Source organism: Atta cephalotes (assembly GCF_000143395.1).
Source record: "Atta cephalotes unplaced genomic scaffold scaffold00013, whole genome shotgun sequence".
NCBI classification, from domain to species: Eukaryota; Metazoa; Arthropoda; class Insecta; order Hymenoptera; family Formicidae; genus Atta; species Atta cephalotes.
Genome location: NW_012130077.1, coordinates 2,967,712 through 2,981,897, shown reverse-complemented (window position 1 = coordinate 2,981,897; position 14,186 = coordinate 2,967,712). Strand labels below are relative to the sequence as shown.

General features: G+C 29.1%; 1 protein-coding gene and 1 pseudogene across 1 annotated transcript; one reads left to right on the top strand and one right to left on the bottom strand.

Annotated features, from left to right (window-relative positions):
* Nucleotides 1–371: 371 nt before the first annotated feature.
* Nucleotides 372–6,263, bottom strand: LOC105617515 (annotated as a pseudogene).
* Nucleotides 6,264–9,670: 3,407 nt separating this feature from the next.
* On the top strand, nt 9,671–12,848 carry LOC105617514 (probable cytochrome P450 305a1). Its single transcript, XM_012199070.1, has 8 exons — nt 9,671–9,749; nt 10,173–10,470; nt 10,752–10,940; nt 11,018–11,198; nt 11,300–11,414; nt 12,062–12,242; nt 12,346–12,605; nt 12,667–12,848. Exons 1-8 carry the CDS (start codon nt 9,671–9,673, stop codon nt 12,846–12,848), a joined length of 1,485 nt encoding a protein of 494 aa, XP_012054460.1.
* Nucleotides 12,849–14,186: the final 1,338 nt, after the last annotated feature.

The following is a 14,186-nucleotide window of genomic DNA, read 5'->3' as shown; positions in this document are numbered from 1 at the left end:
TCACGAAATAATTATATTCCTTTTATAATTTTATTCCTTTTTTATTATTTTTTATTGTTAAATGTATTATATTTATCTGGAAATTTGTATACATTTATATAAATAAAAAGCACTATAATCTGTCATCTGCCGTATTTTAAAAGACAATGTATTGTAAATAATATGTATTGTAAAGTTTTTTTATAACAAACATTTACACATTTGATTTTAAGGAATTATACAATGTAATTCCTTATTTCAGCTTCTTTGAAATTTTTTGACATTACAAAATGACAAAATAAAACTTAATCTTGTACAACTCAAGAAAGAACTTTGTACAGTATGAATTCAATGAAACTTCTAAGATTGCCATTGGCGCCTCTTTGATCCTTTCATTTGACTAGTGTTCAACTTCTTCTGTGCTTCTTTTTCTTCTCAATCGAACCCTGCTATCACTGGGGTCCGCTAAAATATCCAATAAATTTATTTTGGTGGCTTCTTTAACATTATTAATTGAAGTCAAATTACTTTGCGTTAATTGCGATAGCATATGCTGCAACCCGATCACAACATCTTCCTGTATTCCTGGTAAGGTCTCTCGCACAACTTCCATTTTTGTTTCGTTACTCATGTTGTTTTTTGTTGAAGGCACTGTGCTTTCATTTCTTTCATTAATCATATTTGTGTCATTAGTTGTATTTGTTTCTATATACGTAATGTTATTTGTTTCCTCTTCAAGTTTATATGTTATCATCTTTAACTGTACATCATTTGTCATATTAATATTACGAGATTCCGAAACATTTGAAAGATCAACATTGTTAAGGATTATTATTATCGAAGGCATTGTACTTTCTTCTTTAGTTAGTCTTACGTTTCTTTCACTTTCTGTATAATTGTTAGTAGTTGTTTCCTCTTTGGAATAATTTGTCATTGTCATGTGGAAAGTTGTAAGTTATAAGTTGTATTTGTTAACTCAGTATACTGAATTTGTGAAATAATAAAAGCATCAATCGCAGAAGCAGTGGAATCATAAAGATTTTGTTGAGCAAATTTATTTAGACCCTCCATTTCATTATCAGGACTTCTTCGTCTTCGTCTGCGAGATGTTACATGTTCTTGATATTCAGAGTAATCAAATTTAATATCGTCGGATCCTGAAGTAAACTGTTCTGGGTTAAAATTCTCAAAATCAGTATTCGTAAATTTTAATTCTGCATTATCATTGTCAACATTATCTGCTTTTTGTTGACAAAATTTGAATTTCTTGTCAAATTACCCAAGCTAATGCAATTCAACAATGTGCTTATGATCTTCATATTGACGGAATCGTTCAAGGATTTCAATTGCTCGAGTAAATCAGAATTAAGATGATGTTCTCGTCCAGCGATAAGTGTTTCTCCATCTCGACTAAGTTGTGTTTCTCCTTGTTCTCATTAATGTGCTCCAGAAGGATCTTGACTTTCAATGACAACTTGTTGCGGCATACTTGTAGTCATGCTTCTTCGGGTGTCCATTGTGATATGTTTAACCATCAACTTGTCACCTTCTGGAGGGATCAACGTGGTTGTTGTTACGTGGTTGTGATAATCGAGTGCTCAATTATTTTTGATTTCTCGAATAGAGGAACTTTTGTCTGTTTTGGTGAGCGAATCATGTCAAATTGTGGTGGAAGTTTCTCACAATTTCCGAACTCGTCACAGTCTTCCAAACTAACGCAATCCTCGGAATTTTCGCATGAATAACTTACCTCGCCACTTATCACTGATGACAAAGTCGTTGATCTGACTTTTGTTGGCGACGTCGTTGTAATTATGGAAATAAATTTTCTTTCTTCACTAGTCTTTAGTCCACTTATCGTCGTGGGCAACAAACCTCTAATTGCAGCCTTTTCTTTCGTTTCCTCAGAAGTCACTTCTTTAGACATTAATGATGACTCCATAGTTACAGTTTTGGTTACACTTTTTGTCGAAATTGGCTTATCAGGTAACTTATCAAAAATCCGATCAAGTTTAGTAGGTTCTTTCGTGAATTCTAGTGTTTTCGCGCTTGTAATATTTGGTTCAATATCAATTTCACTTGAAGCCATTATGCTCTCGCTTGAAGATGAAATATAATCAACTTTTCCTAATTTTTCGCTTGTCAGTGTAGTTGAACTTTTACCTCTTCTTTGGGTTTCAAGTATTCTTTCATTCCTTCCGCACTAGAGCTTTCAGTAATATTTGTTTTCAATGAACTAGTATCAACAGATGCTGTTGATCGAGACGCATATGCTTTCGAAGATTTTGTGAAAATATCTTTCACGAATGCAAACGGAATTGACTTTTCAGTTACTTCAGAAATTATTTCTTTCTCTTCTTTTGATAAAGATTCCGTGATCTCTTCTGATCTTTCTTCAATAGAAGGATGAAATATCTCCTCTTTCGAGATTATTTCTTCATCACTAATCGATGATGTTTCGGTTATCGCAGCTGTTTCCGTCGTAGTTAATACTTCAATAATTAATTCTTCCAAAGTATTATATTTTATTTGTATTATATTTTTGCGTTAAACACGCTGGATCTGATGGATTCTCTTCACAGTCTATTTTCTCCTGAATTGTAGTCGTTTTTTTAGGAAACGTCGTTGTTTTTCTAGATACTACTTTAGCAGGTAATAATTTCATAGCTGTAGATAAATGATCTTCGACGCTCTTGTTTTCAGATTCGTTCTGCAACTTGGTGATTATTTCTTCAGTGGTGAATTTATTGATTTTTGATACAATGTTAGGAGAAATCATGGTTGATTCACAAGCACCATTTTCGCAGGATAAAGTAGTGTATTCAGTCATAGACTCAGTGAGTATACTTTCCGTACACTCTTCTTCAGTCGTCGTTGCTGTCAGTTGATGCATTTTAAGACTAACTTTGATCTCCACTCTCTTCTTTGGAATCTTTGAGCCGTCATTCAATTCTACAATATTTTTACTAACCACTGGACCAACTCCGCATTTCAATTTTTTATGTTCCCAAGTGATAATATTACTCACATGACTGACCGAAGTAAAATTAACGATCCTGCTGACCATCGTGTCTTCATCTATGACTTCAAATAAGGCCGTCTTACCAATATCGGGATCATCCGCCGTCAATTCACCCTCGAACTTTCTACATTCGAGATATCTTTCCGATATGGTTGCTGAGTTCTCAAAAGAGATTGTGTATTCACGAATAACCAATCTTTTCGGTGGTCGAATAGACTTGTCCTCTTTGATAGTTGTCGTTTCGATCCAGCACAGAATGATGTCTTCGCCTTTGTGAATACTGCTAGATTTTTTCACTTTGGAATTGTTGCCAATCACATTGTCAAACTCCTTTTCTAGGATTAGCGAACGGCCTGTTGTATTCGCGATGAAGCTACTTGAGTACCTCTGATTTTTCTTTTTATCGCTTGTACAATTCGTTGATACTTCTTCCTTGGCAATTTCTTCTAATATCGACTGTCCTGTGACTATCATAATATTTTCCGTCGTACTTTGCCAATGGCGATGGTGTTTAATACGATGATGATTTTCGTCACTGAAAATATTCATATTCATATTGTAATTTTCATTCTGATTGTTTACCTTGCTATGCAGAAAAATATAGAAGATCAAATAATTAATAATAATACAAAGATTGCAATATATTTCAAATTAATAAATTAATTGTATCAATTAATTAATCTTTCAAACTTAACTTGTCTTTCTTTTTTGTTATTTTCAGTATTATTGCGATATTAAACATATTTTATACTTTACTATGACTGCGTTCCACTGAACGCTCGCAAGCGTCGTTTATTCTTATTTAACAACAAGATTGCTAAACAACAAGAATAAAATGATTCCACAAGCATTAAATAGAACGCAGCCTATATAGACTTATTTTATTGATTGTACTTTACTTTTGAATTGTGTTATCTTCGTCATTGTCAACATTTTCATCATTATCATCATTTTCGTTGTCCTCGCTAGATTTAACATCTAATGTTTCCGCCTCTCTTATGGAACAAGAATCTAAGGAGTCATCCAAATTACTCTCAGAATCTATTTGGTTCTCTTTGAATGTATTCTGCATCTGAAGATTAAACAAGTGCCAAAAAAAAGTTAAAGTGCCAAAGAAAAGATTAAAAAGATTTGAAAAAAATAGTTCAGATATAAAAACATAAATTTTTATATTTAGAATTACAAATTTTTATTATCGAATAAAATTATTAGTATCAACACCCAGAAATAATAGATAATTAGAATTTATCTTAAAAAATCTACTTACGCTAACAATAAAGTCAATAAATCCGAATTAAAGCGATGCAATTGCATAAAACGTGATTGATGAAGAAATATCCAAAGCATCGTTTTATAACAATAGTAATTATGTGATAAACGTAATAAACGATACAATATGTCAAAACTGCTGCGTTTATCTATAAAATTATAAAAAATGGAAAAGCATAAATAAATTATAAAAATATAAAAATATATTTCTTGAAAACATTCTTCAAAATTACTCTGAAAAGAAAAGTTTAGCAAAAATTTTATTGCATAAGATATTCCAAACAATCCAGTAAGATTTTAAAAACATATAAAAGTATAAACTACAAAAAAATTTCAAAAATATAACAATAATACAGACAAATTAAAAAAAAACATTTCCATAAAATAAGCATAATAGATTTATTATACAGGATGTTTCGCAATTATTGACAAAATTTATGTAGATAGAGTAGATTAAATTAAGTCAAAAAGTCTTTTACTATTTTGTAATTTTTGCAATAATTAACAAGATATTAATTACCAAAAATTGCTAAATATTGATCTTCAATAATTTTTTACTCAATTTTTTATCAACTTTACAGAAAAATAGTAAGAGACAAAAATTGTTTATTTTCTTCTCATAAAGCTCTAAGAATTTTTTCATAATTTTTTATCAACTTTTTATACTGCATTTTCTTATTGTCAACTATTTTTATTAACATAAGAAAATGCGATACTAAAAAATTCTGAAAAAACTCTCTCAGAACTCCGAGAAAAAAATAAACAACTTTATCACTTGCTATTTCTCTGTAAAATTGTAATACTTGAGTAAAAAATTATTGAAAACTCTACCATTATTGGTAATTTTTAGTAATTAATATCTTGTTAATTATTGAGAAAATTACAAAATAATAGAGGACTTTTCAGTTTAGTCCTACACAAGAGTGCTTCGTCAATAATTACGGAACACTTTGTATATTAAATTTACGCTAAATAAAAATACTCATATAATATACAACTTATAAATTTAAATGAACATAAACATAAAAATATATATTGTATATCTACATACTTGATTTAATGAATAAGAAGCAAGTGGAACCGTAGCATTATATCTAAACTCAACAGCAAACCTGTTTTAATCAAATAAATATTCATAATATTATAATATATTCAGTAATGTGATAATATTAAATATTATCACATTACTGAAGAAAATATCCTTCAATATTAATAATCGCATAAATAAAAATAATAAATAAATAATAAATTAATTAATTAAAAGTAACATCTGTACACATTTGTACAAGCCAATAAATAGTTTTTCAAATATACGAGAAAGTTTATGAAGACGTTCAATATCGCCTGGCAGCAATCATGTATCAAATTTAATTTAGAAAATGTCGGTTTCACAATTGATCCTCGATCAAATCTCGGCACGCGAGATTAACCAGTGAAACGACTGCACAGTGCGTCGGCACGAAAGTGAGAATACTGAAGGAATAAAATATATGTTACGAAGAATGGCAATATTTCATTGAAACTAACAAAGAATTTAGTTCTAATATTGATATATATATATATATATATATATATAAGAAATATAACTAGCTACAATTAATTAATTCGACAAAATAAATAGAACGATCCGTTAAACATAGAATGTAATATTCTTAATTAAAAATATTTTTACTTTTTGCTTTGATAATATTCTGTTTTCTCTTTGCTTTAATAACACCTTTTCTTTTTATATATAAGAGGAATTCTACGCAATTTTTTAAATATTGAGTTAAAATTATTCATATTTTTGTTTAGTCTGCTAATTTTTTAAAATCAATTATTATATTGTGAAGTATATATTCTCAATAATAATTTATAATAAAACAATATTCTGCTCTAAATTAAATTTTACATTTGCATTACTTTTAAATAACTCACTTATATATAAATAGAGCGCAAGAAAGTAACCTACCGCAAGAATGAAAAGAAAAATGTAAGGCGCACGAACCAACATCGTCGCCAGAGTGTCACTTCTTCGTCCTTTTCAAATCTTCTTCTTTGTTTCGCAGCAAATATGATCTAAATTTAACACCAAGTCAGAATTTCCTAATTTTCTCAACAAAATTCCTAATTTTTTACTGTTTGTATACTAATTTTAATTAATTTACCTAACAATGTCAAAAAATCTAGTTGAATTTTTAATTCCTAAGAAGCGATCACTCAACAATTAATCATGTTTTCCGAAAAGGAGCCACTGTTTGTCATTGATACTGACCACGACGAATAATCGAAAGTCCCGATGATGGCACGTTGACAGCACCAGTCTGATGTTGAATCGCTGTTCTTATCAAGTGCCAACTCAGCTAGCACCTTCGGTAAATGCGAATCACCGCCCCCACCTGTCATCAAATTCCTCCAACCGCTCTTTTTTAAACTCCCCCTATCCAGCATTTCGATTTTCCAGACTTATTATCGGTAACCGTGACGACTCGTCTTCTTGTTTCGCATCTTAATTTCTTCAATCGATATTTTCTACATCATTCCAATAAATTGATCAATCGATTAAATACGTATCATACGTCTCAAACGAAATCGTTTGCCACCGTCGAAATAATTATCTCGTGAAAACTCTTACATTGATTGAGCAACGATCGTATATTCGAATTAATCTAATACACTTTGTACAATCTATTAATAATTGTCGAACATTAGCAATAAATAAAACTTGTCATACTTCTCGTACTACCTGCACAATAGTAAACGCAAATATCCGAATTTTTTATAATAAACTTCTTTGTATTTAAATGCAACTATTATTAAAATTTGGATTTAAAAGTTTTTTTTGAAGTTTTAGAAAAACCAATGCATGGATTTCCTTGGAAACTTATTAAGAGATTCTACATTTGCCTATTATATTCATTTCATTTTAATAGACAATTGATAATTGATCGTGAAACATTTAATTTGAATCTTCATTCGTTATGCATTATAAAACTCTGTCACTTTGTTCACTTTTATTCTCTTGTCAAGAAGAACAATTCGTTCGCCGCATTTAAAAATTTAATGAATTGAGTTGTTCGACATCTTTGAATTATGATAATGTAGATGCACGCTCAAAAAAGGCTCATGTTTTATTGTATCTCATAATTTCATTGGTAATTTATTTAAATGTATTACTTTTATGATAAAAATATCAAAATATCAAAATTTTCTTATAATTAGTCAAGTTTATTTATGCTCATATTGTTTTAAAATTTAATTACAATCAAAACATAGAAATATTTGCAGAATCTCTTATGATCGCATAACAGATTATCTCATTTAGACAAATAAAAAAATTTATATTTTTTTTATTTAGAGCATTATGTAAAGTCAATTCTCAAATTTTTAATAAGGAATAGATTAGCGACTCTCGTCCAATACAATAGAAATATATTTTTGAATAAGCACACACAGGAAAACTAATAAAACTGCTCTTGCAATAATAATTAACATTTATTCTTTTCCTTCTACTCTTTTCTTTCTTTATGTTGTTATCATCAATTGGCGACGACACCATCGCTCGTTACCTGTACGTTATGCAGCTTCATCTATTGTGCACTGAGAGAAGTAAGGCTCGCTTTATATGTTCCTTTGTCTCTCGTTTTATTGCTACTGACGCCGAGATGCAATAATTTACGGACCATCATTCGTGAATGTTGTGATCTCTGACAATGAGCTCCAGAATCGCTGATGGCAGTTTCTGACTTTACAATGTTATTTCATTTTATAGCGGAAGTTCTTCTGTGAGGAAAGCACCAAAAGTCAAGTATACTTCACAAAGAACTAGATAAAGTGGATTAAAATCTTTTTTAATTCCTTTATTTATGTTATTGTTGAAAAATGTTTTTAAACCTATATTTAAACATTCTACTTATGAGATAAAGAAATATATAAGAAATTACTTCTATTCCTAATTTTGATATATATACACATATATATATATATATGTGTATATAAGTTTAAAATTTTTAATTTGTTTTTAAACTTTTCCTTTGCATCATTATGATAATCATGAATAAAAGAAATGTTCAAAACATTTAAATCTTTACGTATTTTATATCTAATTATTTCCATTTCAAATGTCAATCAACGTCGCAATGATATATAAAAATATAATTTATTAACAATAGTTATAACAGTGTCAACAACCTATGTAACATGAACGACTCGATAATTTAACCGAATAATTGCGAATTAACTCGATGATTTTAAGTGATTTGCGGCTATCGTTATTCACCGAGCGTCCTCGATCGTTTTCGTTTTGATTTGACGTTGCAGGTGGAAAAGGTCAGAGCAAGACGGTTATCAACGTGGGTTCGAGGGAGGGGGGGGAGGAGAGGAATAAAAAAGGTAAAGACGTGTAAGATTGTACAAGCGCAAAATCGTAAAACTATTGCGTGAAATGTTAGCCAGATCACAAATACCGAAATGGAGAACGGAGATAGCGTGTTTTGATGTGCGCGAGATTGATTAGAATTGCGAATTTATGATTCCCACATCTGCCGCTTATAACTTCTGTGATTATCTCGCACTGCTATAATCATCGATACAATGACTCAGCAGTGTTCTTCATTATATTCTTGTTTCCCTCTAAGAAACTTCTTTGCAGCTGTTTCTATAGAACGTCTTAAATCATTTGGTCATATCTATTATCACCTTCCTATTACCGCAAAAGAATTAACACATAAAAATTAATATATTCTCTTCTCTTCTCTCTTTCTTTGAATTACATGTATAATAAATACAAATCAATAATATAAATTTTATATCATTTATAATAAATTCTAATTATTTCCATTTTGTCGAAATTGGATAAAAATATTAGCTAATGAAACATCGATTCATTCTAAGGATGTTACACAACGTACTATTGGAAACGTTTCAATGTATTATATCATAGCTGTCGCAAAGCATTTTGCAAACTTTATGTAAGGTCCAGAAAACAGGAGGTAGACTTGGTAGGTCGCGTGCATACAGTAACTTGTACAGATATATTCGTACATAATTGGAACCTTGAGCCAAAATTCTCTTGCCTAATATCCCAGTGAAAGGAATATTTGTCTCATATAACAGAATTTCCACGGGAATAGTGCAGTTTCGAATAGTATCGCTTACTATGAATGACAATTTTGTAAGAGATATGGTGGATTAATAATTTTATACATAGAAAATTCAAAATATCGTACAGTTAATTACATTTATTGTGTCATGTAAGATTTAGTAGTTTTGCGGTAATTTCAATCTGTTTCAAGAAGATATAAAAAATTTCTTTAAATTATAAAAAGATTCCGAGACTAATAAAGACTAATAAAATAAATTTTTTACGTATTTTTACATTATTTCTATATTTATATTGTCATTAAGATTAACAAACAAATAATGTGGTTTATAATTGTTTGTTTGGTGATACTCACAAAAATTTTGTACGACTGGCGTCGCCCATCAACATTTCCTCCAGGTAAATTATATTTCATTGTAATCATATTCAATAAAAAGTTAGATTTATTTAAAAATTATATTTATATGGTAATTATAAAAATATTTGTGTTATTTTTACATAGTTTTTATTGCTATGTTTAATTATTGTAATAATTATTAATAATTTTTTACATCACCTTTTATAAAAATAATATAATTAATCATATAAATTAAACAAAATTTTATCTTCTTTTTATATAAAAATAAATAAATTATTGATGTTTATTGATTATTTATGTATTTTTCAAAAAAAAATGTAATACAAAAAAATTTTACTTTTATTTTACGCTTTTATTTCAAACAAACATTTTTGCTTCTATTTTTTTATGAACATTTGCTTTGATACGACTCAATATTCTATATTGTCTCGCAATTTATGAATATATAAGATATTCTATTCGAGGACCCCGCGGTCTACCGATCGTGGGAAACATACTCGACGTAAAACGTCTGGTCGATGAGACGAAGTTTTATTCTCATGCCTGGTGTCGGTTAGCCGACATTTACGGACCTATCGTCGGTTTGAAACTCGGCATAGCTGAACCGATGATCATTGTTTCCGGTAAGGATGCGGTAATCGAAATGATGAGTCGACCTCAGTTTGACGGCAGACCTAATGGATTTATACATAAACTTCGCACGGGGGGTAAACGGAGGGGTGTATTATTTACCGATGGCGATATTTGGCGAGATCAAAGAAGGTATTTCGCATACAATTATATTATTATATTTAAAACTTTTAAAAAAATCGTGTTTGATATAATCTAATACAGAATATGCCTTTGATACATATATAAATTAACAAGAAAATATTATATTGAATAATTTTTTTCAGTAAATATTATTTTTCTGTATGGATTATATCAATAACTCTTGTTTAACAATTTCATATTTTCAACAAAATTTTTTTAAGAGATTAAATCTTTAAAATATTGTTGTTATATTATTTTCTTCAAATTATGACTTGTTACAAATTATTCAGATTTGTTCTGAAAACATTGAAAGAGTTTGGATTTGGAAATGTTACGATGGAGGACATAATATTAAACGATGCGATTTCCTTAACAAGTACGATAGAATCGCTGACTAAATTGGGACCCATTACCAATTTGTACAATATTACCTCTATAGCTGTTCTCAATAATTTATGGACATTAGTCGCTGGAACTCAGTATGCTGCATTATTGTAAATTCGATTTAAAATTGTAATTAAAATGTAATTAAAAATAACATGAAGATATATTGTAGATTTGACTTGGATAATTCGAAATTAACAGAGATTTTATCAGTGGTAAACGAGATTACAAGAAATACTAACGTCACTGGTGGTATATTAACCCATTTACCATTTTTAAGATATATTACTCCAGGATTAACTGGATTTACTGCACTAAATCAAAAATGGACACGAATGTGGCAATTCATTAGGGTAATGCAATACCTATTCCTCCGTTAGCGATATAATTTCTATATATTTCTAGATATAAATATAAGAGATCCTTATAAATAAAATAAAATATCGTCTTTCAGACCGAAATAATGAAGCACAAACAAACTAGAACACATGGCGAATTCAGAGATTTTATCGATGTTTATCTAGCGGAAATGGACAAGCAATCAAATTCTTCTATATCGTCTTTTGATGGTACACAATGTCATAATGTACATAATTATATAAATGAAAAAATTTTTTTACGTATAATGGGAGTGCATATTTTTTAAATATTACATTTTTCGCAAATCGTTATAAGATTTTTAAATTATTAGATTTTCGTACATCATAATTTCTAGAAATAAAACAGTATTAAACGAAAAAAAAAACAGAAAAATATTATTTTTTAATACATTACTTTAAATACGAAGTGCCACTACAGTTTGAATGTTAAGAGGTTGAACTATTATACAATTTATATAAAAATGAATTAATTTCAAAAATGATAATTGCGTGCCGATATGGTTGTTGGACTTTCAACGCAATCAATCTGAAATATTAATAATCCCTCCAAATTTTCCAAATTTTAAAAAATTCTAATAAATTTATTGTGAAAAATATTGCCTCGATCGAACCCTCTCTTGCATTCCGTGCAATTATTTTTTAATATTTTATTTTACTAATATTTAATATTTTTTATTTAATATTTAATATTTAATATTTAATTTTAATATTTTATTTTACCTAATAATATTGTAATAAATCCGTATATTAAATTGTGTATTTTTCTCATGATAAAAATAATTGCACAAAGTAATTTTTGACGCATAATAGATAATACAAATTATTATTGTTTTCAGAAGAACAATTAATTAGCGTTGTAAAAGACCTTTTTACTGCTGGAGTGGAAACGACAAAAAACACAATTGGTTTCATAATTACGTATCTTGTGGTGAAGCAAGATGTGCAAAGAAAAGTACATGAAGAAATCGATAGAGTGCTTGGAACGGAAATTTTACCTCGCATAGTATACAAAAATCGGTACAACGAATAAAACATTGCTTAATATATTATATTATTGTAATATTAAAATTATTTCATTCGCGGACAAATGCGTTGCGTAAGATATACTGAAAATTTTCAGATTGCCGTACTTAAACGCAACAATAGCAGAAGTAACGAGATTGGCGAACGTCGGTCCTACTTCAATTCCTCATCGAGCTATGACTGACTCCACTCTACTAGGCTACGAGATAAAAAAAAATTATACTTTACTAGCTAATCTGCGAAGCGTACATATGGACGAGCAGCATTGGGGCGATCCAAAAGAATTCAGGCCCGAAAGATTTATTAATGATAAAGGAGAATATATCGAGGATCCCTGGTTAATACCGTTCGGCTTAGGTAAAGAAAAATACAATACTTTATAGCAATACTGAAAATTGTAACATTAACGATTTGACAGGTCATAGAAAATGCTTGGGCGAGATTTTGGCGAAAAACAACATATTTCTGTTTACTGCGTGTCTATTACAGAAATTTCAGTTCGTGTTACCTTTAGGACATCCCAATCCTATTTTAGAAGGCGTCGATGGTTTCACAATCGCACCACCTCACCTAAGTGTTGTTGCTATAAAAAGAAAATAACTACTTAATTATAATAATACGCGCGTACGCAATGTATGATCGCGATAAAATCTATATAACATGATGATAACAAAGAAATAATTTACATCATTCCATAACATTTCACAAAAAGCATGAAATAATAAAAATGATTTCATGCTATTTTTCAGAAGGATTGCAATGATTATAATTATCATTCTTTTTTATAATAGCGATTATCTTTATTTTATTTTTAAATACAAGTTTCTATCTCAAGTAATGTTAGAAGATTCTATTTACAATTAATATACAGTAACATGTTTTTCTATTCACAAGAGAAATGCTTACAAGAAGTCTTTTTATTACATTCCATAATATTCAAAGGAACGTTATTCGTTTTCGTCGTTGGCCACCTATTGTACATTTGGCATAATTCGAAATATCGAACCAATCACATAATCTTTTTCTTTCGCTTCATATCGAATGCTATGAATGATGGAAGACAACAGAATCCAAATAAAAGTCTTATCAAGCTTTCACAAAATAACTATATATATATAATATTTTTCAGTTTCGATGTTTCGAGTCATGAGGCGAATTAACGGAAAATTATCGCAAAGATTATTTATCTCAAAAAAATTAATTAATATATATCATACTGCGAAATTTAAAATTGAGAAATTAGTTTTTCGCAGTAAACAAAATATATATATTTTTATATACAATCAGAAGATATATGACTGACACAAATGTCAGTTCTATTATTAATGTAATTTATGTAATTTCTATAAAAGAATGTACACTTGTAATACACACAGACGTCAATAATTATAGAATAGAAATATGTTCCGTAATCGGAAGTATAGTATAGTATAGATGTATAGAGAGAAATCGTTATATGTCATGAGAGAGAGAAATTCCAAAAAGTTTTATTTACACTAAGAATTTGGAGATTCGTATGGTCCACAAAGATGCAAAAATGCACAACTTTTCTTTATGATAATGTCAAAAGTATACTTATCATGATCCAATAATGATCAATCGGAACTTTAGATGACAACATTCTCGGTGGTACGGTACAAACACTTTAAAATTTTAATAAATAATAAATTTATACTATCGCTGGCTGATATATTTAAAGAAAGCCATTAAGTCAGATTAACAATTAACACATATATAATATCGATAATTAACAATAAAATAACAAAACTGCGACCTGACAACTGCGACGGCAAATATAAAAAAAATTGATCTCTTGAACAAAAACAAATATAAATAATTACCTAAATATAATTTTTTTTCGGTGTTAATACCAAACCACGACGCAAGTAATCTCATATATATATATATATATATATATATATATATATATATATATAT